The sequence below is a fragment of the Durio zibethinus genome, chromosome 10 (genome assembly GCF_047325235.1).
Source record: "Durio zibethinus cultivar Kanyao isolate XHJ-2024 chromosome 10, ASM4732523v1, whole genome shotgun sequence".
NCBI lineage: Eukaryota > Viridiplantae > Streptophyta > Magnoliopsida > Malvales > Malvaceae > Durio > Durio zibethinus.
In genome coordinates, this window is record NC_143171.1 from 2,335,568 (window position 1) to 2,353,203 (window position 17,636).

General features: G+C 35.4%; 3 protein-coding genes and 1 pseudogene across 6 annotated transcripts; 2 read left to right on the top strand and 2 right to left on the bottom strand.

Annotated features, from left to right (window-relative positions):
* The first annotated feature begins 774 nt into the window (after positions 1-774).
* On the top strand, positions 775-2,208 carry LOC111292474 (heavy metal-associated isoprenylated plant protein 23-like). 3 transcript variants are annotated; one of them, XR_002690518.2, is made up of 3 exons: positions 775-1,240; positions 1,342-1,709; positions 1,833-2,208. XR_002690518.2 is itself a non-coding variant. In XM_022884880.2 (2 exons), exons 1-2 carry the CDS (start codon positions 1,081-1,083, stop codon positions 1,638-1,640), a joined length of 459 nt encoding a protein of 152 aa, XP_022740615.2. In that variant the 5' UTR covers positions 775-1,080; the 3' UTR covers positions 1,641-2,208. The 3 variants fall into 3 exon arrangements, 1 of the variants encoding a protein (XP_022740615.2); XR_016345546.1 differs by having other exon boundaries at positions 1,837-2,208; XM_022884880.2 differs by having other exon boundaries at positions 1,342-2,208.
* A 1,786-nt stretch (positions 2,209-3,994) lies between these two features.
* LOC111292924 (photosynthetic NDH subunit of lumenal location 4, chloroplastic-like) lies at positions 3,995-6,234 on the bottom strand (annotated as a pseudogene). Its single transcript, XR_016345456.1, has 6 exons — positions 5,495-6,234; positions 4,740-4,832; positions 4,460-4,538; positions 4,311-4,409; positions 4,108-4,192; positions 3,995-4,020 (listed from the first exon to the last, which is right to left on the bottom strand). The product of XR_016345456.1 is annotated as a photosynthetic NDH subunit of lumenal location 4, chloroplastic-like (transcript).
* On the top strand, positions 6,227-8,195 carry LOC111292882 (fasciclin-like arabinogalactan protein 21). The gene has a single exon (XM_022885501.2). It carries the CDS (start codon positions 6,441-6,443, stop codon positions 7,740-7,742), a length of 1,302 nt encoding a protein of 433 aa, XP_022741236.2. The 5' UTR covers positions 6,227-6,440; the 3' UTR covers positions 7,743-8,195.
* Positions 8,196-9,397: 1,202 nt separating this feature from the next.
* Positions 9,398-11,818, bottom strand: LOC111292973 (L-ascorbate oxidase-like). The gene is made up of 5 exons (XM_022885650.2): positions 11,405-11,818; positions 11,230-11,322; positions 10,938-11,150; positions 10,661-10,849; positions 9,398-10,541 (listed from the first exon to the last, which is right to left on the bottom strand). The coding sequence occupies exons 1-5, from the start codon at positions 11,690-11,692 to the stop codon at positions 9,585-9,587; spliced, it is 1,740 nt and encodes a 579-aa protein (XP_022741385.2). The 5' UTR covers positions 11,693-11,818; the 3' UTR covers positions 9,398-9,584.
* Between the last annotated feature and the right edge of the window lie 5,818 nt (positions 11,819-17,636).

A 17,636-nucleotide genomic window follows, 5' to 3' on the forward strand; every position in this document is an offset into this window, starting at 1 on the left:
TCACCTAATTGTACTTATGGTTTTCATTTTTGCTTGTAAGTCCTTAATTCCTGCATAGACATAATAATAATAATTATTATTATTTTCATTTTTCTTCAATTCAAATTATAAAAACTACAACATCCCTTAGTACTTAATTGGAGCCCAAGCCTACAATACATAATTTGTTTATCAAAATAACATTAAAAAATGCCTTTATTTATTTTTTTTTACAAATATCAAAGTCCCTAAAGGAAGCCAATTACTCACAAATAACAAAAGCCTCTAAAAATTTGAATCATTTATCTGATTTTCATTGCCAATCTCATCTCATTTCCAACATTGAAATTTGGACCAATTAGTAGCAGCCGTAAAACATTGTCCACATCTAGCAAATACTAAACAATGCAGGGGCACTGCAACAAAATACCTTAAACTTTTCTTATTTCCAGCCTAAGCATAAAGAGTTTTCCCTCTTAAGAACCGAAATCATGCTGTTGGCGGTAATCGGAAAGGCCAACAAAAAAAAAATCATAATAAGAGTTTGAAAGGATAATTCTTGCATTTATATTATATTTATTTTGTATTAAATATGTATTAAATATAAAATTTATATGTGTGAAATTTATGTTCGATATATCAAATATAAAATATATTTTTTAAATTTTTATTAAAATTTTAAATTCTATTATTTTAATATTTTTTTATATCATTTTCGGCCCACAACTTTTTCTCTGTTTGAATATTGATGAGTGAAAACCATATTTAAGATCTCATAGGAAGCAAAGAAGTTTTAAGAGAGCAGCCTTTAAAACCATTTCCTTTGTTTGCTGTAAGGCAAGGAATAATCACCCATCACCTTCCTTATATATTTTATTTCCAGGGAAGTTCCCTTGCAGTTTCTTGTTAGCTCACTTCCTTCTGGTTTTTGTTATATAAATTCACATTAATTCCCATAGTTCCATAACACCCATCTTCGCATTTCCTGGTTTTCCTCTCCTTTCTGATCAAAGAAGTATAAAAACCTGCATTGAAACTTTTAGTTACATCCTTCATTAGGAGTTTTCATTGAAGCAGGTAGCTTTGAAGAGAAGCAAAAGCATGGGAGTTGCAGGCACTTTGGAGTATTTGTCTGATTTAATGAGCAGCACTGGCCATAAATACAAGAAGAAAAAGCAGTTGCAGACTGTGGAGCTCAAGGTCAGGATGGATTGTGATGGCTGTGAACTCAAGGTCAAGAAAGCCCTTTCTTCATTGAGTGGTATATGTTTCTTCCTTTTTCTTTTCATCTCTTCTTTGTTTCTCTGTTCTTCTAATGGAAGCTGACATATTGCTATGGGATGAAATGAATTGTGATTGCAGGAGTGAAATCCGTGAACATAAACAGGAAACAGCAGAAGGTGACTGTAACAGGATACGTTGAAGCAAACAAGGTGTTGAAGAAAGCCAAGTCAACAGGGAAAAGAGCTGAGATTTGGCCTTATGTTCCTTACAACCTGGTGGCCCAGCCTTATGCTGCTCCTGCTTATGACAAGAAGGCACCTCCTGGTTACGTCAGGAATGTAGAGAAAAATGCAACCACTGCCACTGTCACCAGATATGAAGATCCCTACATCTCCTTGTTCAGTGATGAAAACCCAAATGCATGTTCTGCCATGTAGGTTCTGTAGTAATTGATGTCCTGATGAAAAAAAATCATTAAGCCCAGCGTTAAAAAGAAATCCTATATAGTAAGTACTTTTTTGGTTTTGTTTTCCCTGTTGGATTTTATGGTAGAAAATTTTAATGGTATAGAGAAGATTATTGAGTTATTAATCAAAGTCCTTTTTTGTTTTTCAAAATGGTGCTGCAAGCAAGGAGCAGTTTTGGTGTGGGACCAGAGTGATTTTTAGGTGCGACGAAAACAATGTCAATGTGGGGTTCTGGGTGGACTGAGCTGCAGCTATTGTATTTGTAGCCTTTATTTTGTTGTCCTTATTGTGCATGTAATGTCATGAATTTTATGCCCTGAAGTTATTTTTGGCTCGGAAACAGAGCTCTATATGGCATCACCATTGTAACTGGGTGCAAACTGGCTTCTCCATTTGAGTGATGGTGAGGTATTACTTTTTCTTGAAATTTTTTTCTTTTCTTGTTTGTAGGTTTCAGTTTCATATGCAGAAGAACCATGACAAGTGGACCCAACTTGCATTTTAGACCATATTCAATGGATAAACTTCCATTTACGAAGCTTTTCATTGGACTTTGAGACAAATTAAAATGTTGAATGCAGGATGACAAGGATTCATAAGGACTATAGAAGAAGAAAAGAAAAAGAAAAAAAAAAACAGAATGTGAATAGCAAATAACAATAATAAAGCTCAAATTCATTCACATAAATATGGCTCGCAAGATGTGCAATGGGAAAAGAAAGGAAATTCCCACTTGAGAAAAACTCAAGGAAAAGAAATTCCCAGGAAATCACATGCTTGTGGGTTGTGCCTTCTTTTCTCAAAAACAAGCAAACATTGAGAAATGAGAAGAGAATCAAACTTTCTTTTCCTTTTCTTTACTTTTTTTTTCCTCTCCTTTTCCTCAGCCCTTTCTCGGATCCAAAGGAAGCGTAAAGGCATGTATTCCTCCAATAAGTAGAGAGGTTCAAGTGAACATAGCTTCCATCCAAGAGTTTGAAAAAGCATATCCTCCTTCAACTGAACTGCATGCTTTAATTTGGTGCTAATGCAATGTTCATTTATAGCAGCATACAGAAGAGAGTTGTATATGACTGATATACACTACGTTATGAATATATTCAAATTTTTTTAAGGAATTTTCTTATATTTAGAGGATTGAACTTCCGTATCTATGTCTGTAGGATATGTGTTGAATGTGAGTACTTTTAAGAATGAACGGTCATAACAACATAGATATGGTGATTATAAACATCCCATTTGGTTTTCTGATGGTGAGTTGTGGAGTGACATAATTCTCTATACCAAATGAAGTTTGTACAAGTATAATTTTCCTTCACCTAATATTGATTCGCCATCAGAATCGGACGGTATTCACAGACAATGAACAGAAAATTAACAAGCATTAGAGAAAAAGAAAAAAAGAAAAAGAAAAAGAAACAAGCTCCAAACTCCAAAGAAAATCTATGGTATTAGTGGCATGAAACTTGACCTAACTAATTCAATAAATCAGGATGATCAATTACTTCTTCCCAGCCTCGAACAAGCTTAGGTGAGTGTGTCAGCAACAGGCACTTATTCTTTTCGCAGAGGTGACAAGTATCAGATTGGAGGTTCTGGCTTACGGTTCAATCCATCCCATGAAACAGGCTTGATCATTTGAACTTCTTTCCTTTGAAACTTACAAAAATGAAGGCAAATTTGGTGTATAAAATAGAGGAAGCATCCTCAGCAAGAGCTGTATCTAACATAAAGTATACATGATTCTAAATTGTCAAATATTTCAACCAAACTATACATTGAAACAGAGAACTAACCAGTCATTTACAAGTAAAATATACATATATTATATCATCAGCAATTGCTTAGGAAAAGTGTGATAGGTTGGGAATCATATGTAGGTCAATGTATACATCAGAAATCTAAAGGGGGCCATCATATCATTGCTTCTTCCTGCGTGAACTCATATCATGTGCACCATGTCCTAGTATGTACCTAACATGTTCCCTATAGATGGTGACTTGAGTTTGGCCCTCTTAAAATAAAAAAAATAAAAAAATGAACTGTCTATCAATATACATGACTTGATGTTTCCAATAATTGGCTTTTCATAGGATTGAAGTTGTCATTTGAAATTAGTAATGGTTTCTTCTGTTTTAGTGGAATCAAAGGAGAGAAGCACTTATTATTATTAAATCAGGGTCTTGGACAAGTTTAAAAAGAAAATGGAAAAAGATGGGGGATGGAAAGGAAATTTCAAGAATGGCCAACTCATAGTGGCAAATATATCTTCTTTCTGTGTGCCATAAGTAATAAAAGAAATGGGCTTATAGAGGTCCGAATGATTAATTCTCAGCTGCAAATGCAACTTCTAGCCAACAGAGTTTGATAATAAAGCTGAACAGTTAGGAAACTCATTTTATGTTTCTACCAAAAAAAAAAAAAAAAGGAAACTGACTTTCATCACTTTGCATTTCCTGAGTAGACACCAACAAAATTAATATCATATAAGAGAGTTGCATTGGCAGGTTTGTTGCAGTCACCTGTAAAAAGAACATCATGGAGTCAATGGGTCAGGTAATTGTCACAACAATGGCTGTTTTACATAACAGACTCGTTTCTTTCTTTTCTGCTGCAGTTTGGTGGATAGTGGATACTCACCAAAAAGCATCCTGCAGGTTCAGGTCCATATGCTAAGTTTGGTGGAATCTGAAGCTTACGTTTCCCACCAGTGTCAAAATCAACAGAATAAAAATTCCTCTAGAAAAAATAAACACATACTCAAAAGAAATATGCAGAAGTATTGTCACTGTCTTCAGAATTATACCAACAAGCATAGGAGGGACTCCTTCACCCCCCTAAAATTCCCTGGTCCAATCCCTTAATGACCTGAAATGAAGGAACAATATGAACAATTAACAAGGATAAATGACCTTGGAATTCCAGGACACAAGGGCAATCTTCATTGTTCTCTTTTTAAATCTTTGCACTATTGCTTTTGATTTAAATACTTAAGTTGAAGCAACCAGAAAAGAAGAGGAAAACATTGACAGTAAAACTGAATTAGATGAATCTTCAGGGAAATTGTACCTTGCCAAGACCAATTCGCATGGTGAGAGGTCTAGCACGTTTATAGCTACTGTCAAAGACTATTCCATCAGCAAATCTTGCAGTGTAGTGAATCTATGCAGAGAAGAGAAGGAAATAAAGAAAATAATTATAGTTCAATCAATCAGACGTAACTAACGTTATGTACATTTTCCGCAATCTATCATGACAATATGAGTCATTTGAGTGTTTAAAAACTTGTCATGGCAAGTTTCTTCTGAAGTCTATAATGAGTTTATGATAACTAATTCATGTGCATATCCACCTTTGAATAACAGTAATTGTAGCATCAACCAATGACCAACAGAAAATTTAAACTATAACTTAGGTTCCAAAGCTCATTCTCATGGTTTCAACACTCACATAGCTAGGTGAGTTGGTCTAAGAGACATGTTCATGTGCGCTGCTCTATAGCTATAAGCCTTTGCACTTTTAAAGACTCAAAATGAAAGAGTTTGATTTCTTGATTATCAGTTTCCCATCAGTCTAATCACTGAGCACGCACCAGATGCCAATTCATCACGAAATTCACTAGAAAAAAGCAACGTGAACACAAAATCTCATTGCATAATTTTGCAGACATGTTTAAAATCTTATCATTTCAAGCAAAAAGCGAAGAAAGTTATCTAAAATTAAATGCCCTTAAGCTTAACCAACAAACACCAAAATTTGAGGATTGCCAAAGAAAAATCCAAAGAATTTAAAGCAAAATTGAACTCAACTCGAGATGAACTCACATTAACAAGCTCTCCACGTGGAGCTTCCTCACCAAACCCCACAATAACATCACAGTAACCAAGACCAGAGCTAGCATAGTTAAGCTCACATTGAGGTTCCCCTACAGTTGCAAAGTACTCAATCCTGGTGGCATCGGCATCCAACGGTGACAAAGCAAGAACTGAAGTTGCTAATAGGCGAACACCCACATTGAAAACACACTTGTTGGCTGTAGGTTTTGAGTTCAAAGAGAGTTTCACTTCACTAGGAGGAGGAGGCAAGGAAGAATAACAAGAACAGGAAAATAATGGTGAAGAAGGGGACTTAAAGTTGGAGAAATGATGGGTCAGTGGCTTTGCAGTTGCAATGGTCAAAGCAGAGGTAGCCATTTTTTCTCTCTTGGTTCTTTATCTGGAGCTTTTACCTGGAGTTTTTGAAAAGCAGTTTTTGAACGGAATAGGATGGGAAAAAAAAGGGCCTACTTGGAGGGAAATTTTGTTCGTTGGATATGGACAAAAGCTTTTGTTCGGTTTGCTTCAATCATGATTTTATGGGCCATATTGAAGGCCTCAATCTTTTATAGGCCATTTGGGCTTAACCTGATTTAGAAAATAAGACAGCCGTTCGATGAATTTTATCACCGTATCATCTTACCAATTTTTAACTGTCCGATGATCCATCCGTCCATCAGCTTCGTCTAAATAATAAACCGTTAATCTCCAACCGCACCGAAGGCCGTTTCTCTGATTCCTTCGTTCTTTCCCGCCAAAAATAACAGAAATCACGATTCAAGAACATTCCTAACAAACCACCCCCCAAAACCGTCAGGCTCTTCATTTCCCGATACCACGCGCCTCCCTTCACGCCACCCCCTCCCTATAAATACCCCTCTCTCAGTCTTTCTCATTCCCTCATTTCTCAACCATTTCAAGAATCCAAACAACTCTGTTTTTTCGCTTCTCTGAAATGGCGATTATTTCTCTGAATCTCGTGATCTTCCTCGCTCTCTCTTTCCTCTCCATCTCCCACTCCACTTTCCACTCAACTCTCACCTCCACCACTACCACCGCCGCCACTGCTCCGCCACCACTCTTCACAATCTCACAAGCGCAGCAACCACCTCAAGATTATCTTCCGGAACACGGGATCTTCTCCCATACTTCCGTCCTAGCTCCAATCCTCTCTCACCTTGGCTTCAACGAGCTAGCCACCGCCGCTCCTTCTCTCTACAGTGAGTCCACCACCGCCACCGCTTTGTCCGGTCCTTACACTATCTTTGCTCCCTCCGATTCGTCCGTCCGTACATGCATTTCTTGCTCCATCCCTTCCCTCCTCCGTGAACACATGGTTCCCGGCCTCTTCACCGCCGATTACCTCCGAAAACTCACCTTTGGTACCAAAATTGAAACTCTCAGTCCTGGCCGTTGCATAACCGTAACCTCCAACTCCAGCAACCAAACAAATCTCACCGTTCACAAAATCTTCGTCGGCGGAGTTGAAATCACTCATCCCGATCTCTTCAACAATGGCCTAATCATAATCCACGGCATCCAAGGCTACATCGCACCTCTCTCCTCTTTCTCTTGTGAAGTTGAACGTATGACGTCACTCTCTTTCCCATTCCACTACGATCGTAGCCAATATAACCAACTTCCTCAGCAACAAGATGTCGCTCTGATGCAATTCATGCTACGAGACGCCATCCTACGGCTGAGAAACAACGGCTTCTCCATTCTCTCAATCGCTATGAAAATCAAGTACGCCGAACTCGTTTCCCTCAACAACGTCACGATCTTCGCTCTTGATGACGCCTCAATCTTCTCCGGTTCGTACTCTTACATCAACAATATAAGGTTCCATATCGTGCCAAACCAGTTTTTGACTATTGCGGATCTAGAGAGACTTCCAGTCGGAACCACGTTGACAACGTTGGATAGAGGGCAGAGTTTGGTGGTGACGACGGCGGGAGGGATTATAAACAATCCAATGATGAGGATTAACTATGTGAGGATCAAGGCTGCTGATGTGATAAGGAATTTGAATGTTATAGTGCATAGCATTTACTTGCCCTTTCCTCATGTTCATCCGATGGTGGGGGCGAGTGATTCTATGTTAGGTGGTGGAAGTCAGACGTCGACGGTGCCAGGAATAGATGGGGCTTGTGAATCTCTGGATGAGCAAGGTGGATGTGGATTGAGCCAGATCAATCACGTCACGGCTCAGGTTAAGCCGCATATGCCAGAGATTGAAGATCATCATGGTCTTTGAAGGGTTTCTTTGATGTGTGTGAAGTGCAGGTTTGCCTTATCTTTGGTTCACTGTTAATCTGTGTTTAGTCAAATGAGTCAAAGTTTGTTAAGTCTGTTGTTTTTTTTTTTTTTGGTTTAAAAATTCGTTAAAAAAAGGTTTTTTAAGTGTTAGGCTGGATGGCGAGTGGTTGTATTACTGTTGCATATACTAATGAGAAGATTTCAGAGGAATCATTTTGTTTTTCCATTTCTTTTTTGTTTTTTAAGTTTTTTTTTTTTTCAAGTCATTCATTATTATAGTTAGGATTTATATTACGTTTACATAAGGTTTTCCCGATTAATCTTTTGGAAATATATTATTATCAACTGTCAATTTTGTTTCTTTAAATTTAAAGAGAAAATAACCTTCTTTGGTACCTTGGTAGTTTAACACAACCAAAGAACAACTCTTTGTTGAGTTGTTAGCTGGGTCCGTAGCTTATGATCCAGGCTTTTTAAAATCCTTACTATTTCATTGGTCCAGTCCAGGTTACTCTTAATAGGTACTAGGTGTAATAGAACTAAACTTGTGGCCCATTTTCCCTTTTTTTGATGACTTGGTTGGCAAGACCCAAATGAACCATTATTAGTAAAAATTCACGCATACTGATACAAACATATTAACATTGAAAATTGCTCTACATTGAACATTAATGATAAATGCATTTTATTTTTATTTTTAAAAATTGAATTTGAATTGTTCCATCTCAATTAATATATAAAAAAATGTCGTACAACGTGAAGGAATACCAAGAAGCTCAGATAATAGAACTGGAAAAATACAAAACCCCAGTTAGTTACCGACAGAATTGCAACCTCGCGTCTATCATCTTTTGCTAGGCCCTCATTTTGAAAATTTCGATCTATTTGTCCAATTTTCAAAGAAACAAAAAAAGCCCAACACCTTTTCAAAGTTGACTGGAAAAATCATATATACTCCTTGTAATGATATGAATTTTTTAGAATTGTCAACATGAATTTAATTTATCGGAAGGAAATGATGGGAAGAAAAAAAATTACGCTTGACTATTCCAATGAGAAATGGTCAGGGCTTCATTCTATTTTTTAAAAAATAAATTGGAGAGGTTTCCATGATTATTTCATGTTCATCAAGAAAATTCAGCTTTTCTAGCTCTGTTAGAATCACGGTTGCATCATTTGCAAGACGCAAGAATATATAGAAAATGAAAATATTAATCATTCCATTATTTTTTATTTTAAATTTTTGTATGTTTAACATGATGTATAATTATTAATGAGAACCGAACCAAAAGATACAAATATCATTCATTTATAAAACTCCAAACTACTCCAGGGGAGAGAAATAAAGTTACATTTGACTAACAAATTTTTGTCATTTTATTTTTTTAATTTATCTTCTGTTTTTTTTATTGTTCTTGACCTATTATTTTTCATTTGTATTTACTTTTATAATAAATAAATAAATAAACCTAAAGTCATAACATAGCAGGGCACAAAGTTTTGTATTTGAAGCCATAATGGGTGGCGTGCAATTGGTCTGGTCAACTTGATTAGAGGTACACTACACAAGAAGCTACAGAAGAAACCTTAACATTGAATTTAAATATCAATTCACAAAAACCAAAAACATAACCTCATAATACAAAAAATTGATTGGAAACAAATTAAGAGCAAAATTTACTTTCACATATGTAAAAGAATACAAAATAAACAAAAAAAAAATATATTGTACATGTTAGAGAGTGCTTCTAATTGTTCCAGTTTCAACATTTGAAATGAGATTGAGAGCTCAAAAGAGTAACCTGTCTATTTCGAATTTTAATTCCACAACCTACATTTACTAGGGCCTGTAAAGTCCTTGAGTTTCACCGCACCCCATAATAGAAGAGGGTAACTTTCCCACCTTCTCAATTCCTTCTGCAAATACCAAACCCATCCCCATGTAGAAATGGGATTCTATATGGCAATGGAATGCCCACGCTCCTGGATTATCAGCTTTAAATCTCAGAGCAGTCCAGCCATAAGGATGTACGGGCACTGTGTTCTTCATTATTGGATTCACCAAATTGTACTTCTTTGGATCATTGTAGATATCAAACTTTCCTTGTCCGTAGCCTAAAACCCAGAAATCATGTCCATGGAGATGCCAGGGATGTGTCTCACTGTTATTTGGATTCAAGGTGTTTGCATTCTGAAGTATAATATCCACAGTCGAGTTGAAATTCAGCCTGTAAATTCGATTGCTTATAGTAGCATTTTTGTTTTCCGGAGCCTTGAAGATATCATAGTTCATGAAATCGTATCCATCAGGAGGTGGGTTTTGATCGAAGACGTGAGTTAAATTTTCCTTGAGGGCAATCAGGTAAGGTGTGTGTGGAAATGTGAAAGTGACATTGTTGACAGACCAGCGGACAAGTCCACTTATGTTGTTTTGGGTATTGAGAAAAACTATTACCCTGTCTGAGAGTAAAGGGGGAGTATGGATGTAACCTTGGCGAGCTTTAATGGCCTGACTCTGCGCTATCCGAGGGCGGGTGTTGTTCCAGACAGGGGCAGGAGGAGGAATTGTTGGAGGAGATCTCCTTGGATGATTTGGATAGTAAACGAAAATTCCCAGACCAGGAGGAGTGGACGCTGGTCGACTGACAATATTTGATGTGATCCAATAATTTCTTGTAGGGTCCTGATCGGCTTTTACTAAGACTGAGTATGTCTCCCCTGAATATATGAACAAGTTCTGTACAACAAATGGCTCAACATAATGCCCATCAGCTTCAACAACTGTCATATTATGGCCCTGCATAAAACAATTTGCATTCAGATTTAGTAACAGAAAAAATTTGAACCAGTTGATAATCTTATTACAAGCCTGGTAGAGTTGTGGAGGTGTTGAACTGGAAAACGCAAGAGAATTACCTCAATTTGGAAGCTAAGGGCTGACAGAGCAGTCAAGCTGGAGATTCTCAATCGATAGGTTTTTCCAGGGACTACTATCAACCTGAAAGGAGAGCAGTCTGGATTTGTGGTATTGCAAACACCAGTGTCTAAAGTTGGAATAGTTAACTTAGAGCAGTTGAACTTTCCTCTTCCATGGATCAAAAGTGACTGAAAATTAAGTAAAGAATCATTAGAAAATACTTGCTAGAACAAAGGATTGAGCAATTTCTGGTAAAAATTAGCTCGCGGTATTCACCTGAGGCTCCCCAACCCATTGGAAAGGAATAGAAGACAAGCCAACAGCTTGTTCATAAGCGCTTTTATGGTACCAGTCGTTGAGGATGATGTTCTGATCATGATCATAGGTAAAAGGTTCAGACTGTCCATCAGGAAGTGCCACGTTGATTGATCCATATAGCCCAGCTTCTCTTTGCATTCCATAATGTGCATGATACAAGTATGTTCCAGGCTATATTGAACAAAAATTTGAAAGTCAGTGTATAATTCTTGACAGGAAAACTTTAAGGTTTAAGAATACCGGAACTTACTCTGTCGACAACAAACTGATATTTGAAAGTGGTTCCTGGCAAAATTGGACACTGGGTTACTCCTTCAGTTCCATCAAACCAGGGTGTTCCAATCTGTTATCAATCAAAAAGAGAACTTCAGAAGTGTAGTGGATTGCTTTGAGAAGTACACTATGAAGATTAAGTAAAAGTATACCTGTCGAATTCCATGCCAGTGAATCGCAACATTCTCTGTTAACAAACTGTTTGTGAGCTCAACAATGACTGTATCATTTTGCTGAGCCCTGATTGTAGGACCTGGAGTTTGGCCATTGATGGTTATAACCAGTTTCTTTACACAGTCAGGGGACCTGTAATCGTACTTCACTTCCCATTTATACCGGCGAATCCTAGCCTCAACACCCGAACCATTTAATAAAGCTATAGTTCCTAACAAACACAGAAGCAAGATTACTCGACTTACGCGTTCTGAAAGCAAAACCATATCGCTTAACGTTATAGTTTCAACTTTCACGAAACCACCCAAAGGCCAAAACTAAGCTCAGTCAACAAAAAATTGGGTCGTTATTAGTTTTCACTTTGCTCCTCCGCAAATAAAATACTTTAGCATGTTGAGCAATGGGCATTTGCGGCTTTTATACACGAATTGTGTGAAAGATCTTGGAAATTGAGACTACGTCAATGTCACGGCCATGTGAAACAGTGACATTGACCAAAAAAAAAATCATGGAATATGAATAAACAAATGGAATTCAACAGTGAACTTTTAGCAACGGCTCAAGTTCGGCGCCAGCATATCCTCTTCGGTCGAAGAAACCGAGTAAATAACCGAGGGATTTCCTTGTAAGTTGTTGCTACAGATCTTCACAAAACTAAGCAAAGGCATAATTTATTATAGAGAAATAATAAGCAAAAGCATTACGCTCCCAAAAAAAACAAAGGATTGTTATTTAATGGAATTTTTTAACATGTGTTTATTTAGAGTATATGTTCTAAAATTTTTAATACATGATAATAATTATATATAACTTGCTTAGAAATTTACAAACTCTTTCGTTGACATTTTCAATAATACTAATTCAAAAATAAAAAAAATTTGATGATTCAAAAGCAAGATAAGACATAAGACCAAGTTTTCTTCTTCATTTATAATCTACTTTTTAAGTATAGCTTGGCAAACCACTAAGAATAAAACTTAGTCAAATTGTTGAGGTTTGTGATTTTTTTTTTAAAATGATTGAATACTAATTGAAAATAAACTTAAAATTAATAAATCTATATACTTCAATAATAATAATAAAACAATTAAAGGTAAATACCTATTTAAAATTTTTTGTACTAAATCATTTAACAAATTGCATTTATAGATTGTTTTAATTTTCAATTTTAATACAAAATTAAAAATGTAGTATAAAATAAAATATTATTACCTCGAATTATACAACCAAGACTCTCAAATATCAATTTTTAAAAACTAAAAGCTTTCTAAACTTTAAGAAATTTCATGTAAATTGTGTTATATATTTATAATATATATATATATATATATATAAAGTAGAAATTTTCTTTGATGACCTAGTTTTTTTTTATTTTGTTTGACTTTTACATATATTTTATTTTATTTTATTTTCGATTAGTCCTCCGTAAGAAGAAGAAGGCAAAGGAGGAGCAGATAAACATTTTTTTTTTTCAAAATTAAAATTTTCTAAACTTTAAAGAAACTTCATGTAAGTTGCAGAAGTTTTATTTGGTGACCAAATTTTTTATTTTGTTCGACTTTTTTTAATATATTTTGTTTTATTTCAACTAATTCTCCATCAGAAGAAGAAGCCAAAGGAGGAGCAGATAAACATATATATAAAATATAAAAGTAAAACCGCGTTTAACTTTTGATTGGACTTTAAAAATATGTTGAATTCTCAGCCTTTTGCAATAACGGTCCAAATGAAGGAAGTATCTTGGCATTTTCCTTTCGATTCCTTCCAAAATGTGTTTCTTTTATTTTTATTTACATTCCTTTTTCCCTTGCTGATGAAGCCCAAATCTGAAAAAGCTAAAGCTTTGATTTTCCTTGTGATTAGAAGTCTTGGTCAATATATAAATTTATATCATTCATATTGCATATGTAGCTCAAAATTGACTTCAAATTTACATATAATAAAAGTGCAATAATTTGTAGACCCGATTGGATAAATTTATTATTTAAACAAACCCTAAAAATTAATTTTAGTAATTAACAGTTGTACATATCATAAATTAATTATTTAAACAAACCCTAAAAATTATAACCGATCTACTCACACATAAATTAATGAAGTAGCATATGCAATTGAAGAAAATCCAAAATACAGTTAGGGAAAAGCCACAAATGATGAGACTAATTTGAACTTTAAAATTAATTATTTTAAAACCTAGAGAATGCCATTGGCCATGACATTGACTTCAATAAGCGAATCAAGCAAAGCAAGCCTTTAATTAAAAGTAGATCCTAATTATTCACGCAAGAGTTTTAAGTTTCTTGAAGAAACATAAATGCTATCTATTTCGAAATCAAGCTTATTTTCTTGTTACAATCGAAAAAAAAATTAACTTTATGTGGGTTTTTTTTTATAAAATTATGTTTAAAAAAGTATTTAATTTTATGTCAAATTTTCAATTGAGTTAATATCATTTGAATCGTAACGTCAATGGAATTATGATTTTATAATAGTATAGATTATAGATGGAGAATGATATCAAATTATTTTAATGAAAAATTAAAGGTAATAGTATTACTTTTAAGGAATAATACACTTTTTAAGGCAAAATCGTGGCGATGGGATGTAAATGTGAATGTATTCTAAGAACAGGTTGTTAAAACGCGTCGTTTGACCTCTTTTAACCTTTTTGGTACGAGCTTTGTTTTCTCTTTCTTCTTTACATTGCATTGATCAAGGAAAACCCTTTGTAGCTCTGTCTCCCTCAATCATTTTGGCTCTTTTTGCTTTCCATCATTTTCATTTTGAATTAAAGTTGTTTAAATTTTTTATTATTTTTTTCTTCTAGATGGATCAATAATTCGTATTGTTGTAATGTATAAAATATTATATTTATATCGTAATTTATATGAAAATGACGTATCATAATTCATATATAATTTTTTTTTATTTTATTAAATTTATTTATGATTTTTAAAAAATTTTAAGTTGTATTATCTTTATACATTTTATTTATATAATTTTTTTACTATATCATTATGTCATATTTTAAATTATTAAATTTATTTTTGAATAATGTTCTTTTTTTATTTTTTTTCACCGTTTGTTCTCGTTCTATCATTATTTATAATTATAAATCAATTTAAAGAACACGAAAGAAACCGTGTTTTTATTCCAAACATCTATAGTTAATTTTTTTTGTTCAAAAAATATATAATTTTAGTTTTAAACCGTGTTTTGTAAAAACAATTAATATATAAAAAATAATTCGTTTAGTCTTGCTATATTTGGTAGAAAAATATAAAATTTCCTTACTTCGTAAGTACCAAGCAATTCTCACTGAATTGAGAGGGGCTGGCTTTTTATTTGATATCCTCCATCGGTTAGTTGGAAACTGATTGTTAGTATTATACACCTAAATGAAATTGAAATAAAAATCTATAGACATGAGGTTGGATTTCCAGTCAAATTGAAAATTGAGAATGTTTGAACACTATCTTGGCAGGTGAGGAATAGATATTTGGTTAAAAAATTCAGCAAAGTGGACTTTGACTGCACTTTTAATTGGACACTGGTCAATTTCAAAAACATGTGTACAATTGGTGATCCATGGTTGTCATAACAGAAAGAGAAGAGAAGAGATGATAAACTAATAAGTTACAAGAGGAGCTGTGAAATTACAGACAGACGCGAAACAAGAAAGGAAAAGGAGAAGAAAAAACAAAATGGCATGTGGATATTATAGATGCAATTAAAAGTGCTGATGATTCTTAGTCAAAGTTTTGGGTTTAGGGTGTTTTTGTAAGCTTAACTTTGACTATTAGTCAGCACAGGCCCAATAAGTATTTAAGACTTTCATCTTTCAGCCTTCAAGACTCCAAGTTAATTTTGCATGGAATAAAATCTAAACGTTTAAGCTAAATATCAGTTTTGGACTTTCAATTTTTATATATTATTTTTTATAATATTATCATAAAACGTATTCTTTATCTTATTTTTTATTTTTTAATTGATTCGATTAGTCTAAAACTTTTAGCGAGAAAAGAATCAATCACTTAAATCACACTATACTCATACCCAAATCCATGGAACATAGAATAAAACAATTGTTTAAGACTATATATTGGTTCTTGATTTGTATACTTTCCCTTATAATTAGTTCACGTAGATTAGTTTTGTTTGAGATGAGTATTAAGGTGATAATTAAGGTGATTCTGGCAAATGTAATATACTTCAATTAAAATAGCTCATATATATTAGTGATTATTAGTATGTTTGGATATATGAAACTTGTTGAGCTTCACATTCCATTTTATTATTCGCCTGACAAGTTTCTTTTTCTTGATATAAAGAACTTGGCGGATAGACATATCTCTTGGTAGGCAGGGTGGTGGATTATTCTGATACTCGTCATGGTGAACAAGTAGGCTGTTAATTAAGCCTTTCAATCTCTTTTTGAATTGCTATGCATTCGTTACAGGAGTGCCCCGGTTGAGTAATAATTGCAATATCTCTTTGGTGGAGGTTGGTTGTTCGGTCTTCTAGAGGCAAGCCTAGCCTGGCTAGGTCTTTGGTTGGTTCTCTGGGCAAATCGTTGGGTAATGTAGTTGACGGATCGATTTGAGGCTTGGTAGTGGTTGGGTTGTGGCTGGGAGTTCCGGCTGGTATTGTTCTGCCAAGCTTTTCTCTTAGACTGGTTGAGAGATTGGCGGTTGCCATGTAACCGTTGGCTGGGTGTTCCTGTCCGCCTGCTATAACCTCGCAGACACTTAGGGCGCTGTTCATGCCTCTCAGCTCTCTCTGCATCTCTAAGTTCCTCAGCTTCAGCAAATTTTTGAGCTCTCTCATAAAGCTGGTACAACTGCTCAGGTTTGTTTTCTGTCAAAGAGTATTTAAGGTGATAATGTCTAACCCCAAAAGTGAAAGCTTGGATGGCGCACTCTGTGTTGAGGTCTTTAATCTCCAGAGCGGTCGCTTTAAATCGTTTCAGGTATTGCCGTAAAGTTTCATTTGGTTTTTGTTTTACGGCCAACAAGCTCGCAAAGGAGCGCACTGCTACCCTGTTATTAAAGAAGTGAACCAGGAACTGCCTACTTAATGTGTCAAAACTATCGACAGTTGCTGGGGCCACGGAGTAAAACCACGTACAAGCTTTTCCTCGCAAAGTTATGGGGAAAACTTTGCATTTTACCCCATCTGAGGCATTTTGTAAGTCCATAAAAGTTCTGAAATGATTCAGATGTTCCTCTGGATCAGTGGCTCCATTATAGGTTTCTTTAGGAAGTTTGAGGGAGATAGGGATATAAGCCTGTCTTATGCGGGGGGTTAAGGGATTGTGGTCAACTTCTAACCATTGGAGGTCTTTGTTTTTTTCTTTTTTGAGGTCAGCAAGCTCTTTACGCAAGGTAGCCACTTGCGCAATCAATTCATTTTCTGGGCTAGGGTTAGTGGGAGTTTGGTTTTGCGTGTTGAGGTCGTTAAAGAAGCTACTATCTTGGATGGGTTGGGAGGAACTTTTTTCAGTTTCAATAGTTTGCGATGGTTCTCGGAAGGAAGAAGCAGAGCTTTCCCTTCGTTGGGGTTTTTCTTGTGGAGGTTGTTGGGTAGCTTGCAGGTATTGTTGTAGTAGCTTTTGCTGGGCAGCTATTTTGGCATTCATGGACTGAATTTGGTTCATCAGTGCATGGTAAAACTTTGGTGGGGGTTGTTGCACGTTGGTTTGATATATAGGGATCTGTGGGAGTGGTAATGTAACATGCACTGTTGACGTGGCAGGGGGAATGTTTTGCCAATGAGTAGTATTAATGGGTTGTGAAAACTGAACTTGTATAGGACGTGGTTGGGATGTTGAGTTTGAAGGTCCAGCGGCAGTGGTGTGGACCAATGGAGGGGTTGAGGTTATGTTTGGAGATAAAACTCCCATTAAGTTTTGACAATATCCCAGTGATTGTGTAGTCGGTGCATTTAATGACACTAGGTTATTGGGGAATGGAGAAATAGGGTCAAACCATAGATTCCATGAAGGGAGGTCCGATGACGGATTTTGTAAAGAGGTTGGTAGCATGGCTGCTGCATCAGAGACAACTGCAGGTTGGGTAGTTGCATTTATGGTTGGTGTTGCTATTTCAGAAGAGTAAGGGTGAGACATGGCAGTCGTTTCCCACAAGCAACGCTAATTATTGATGGTATTTTTGGGTGTCTTAGTTGGAAGAAAGCTGGTTGGAGGTTGAA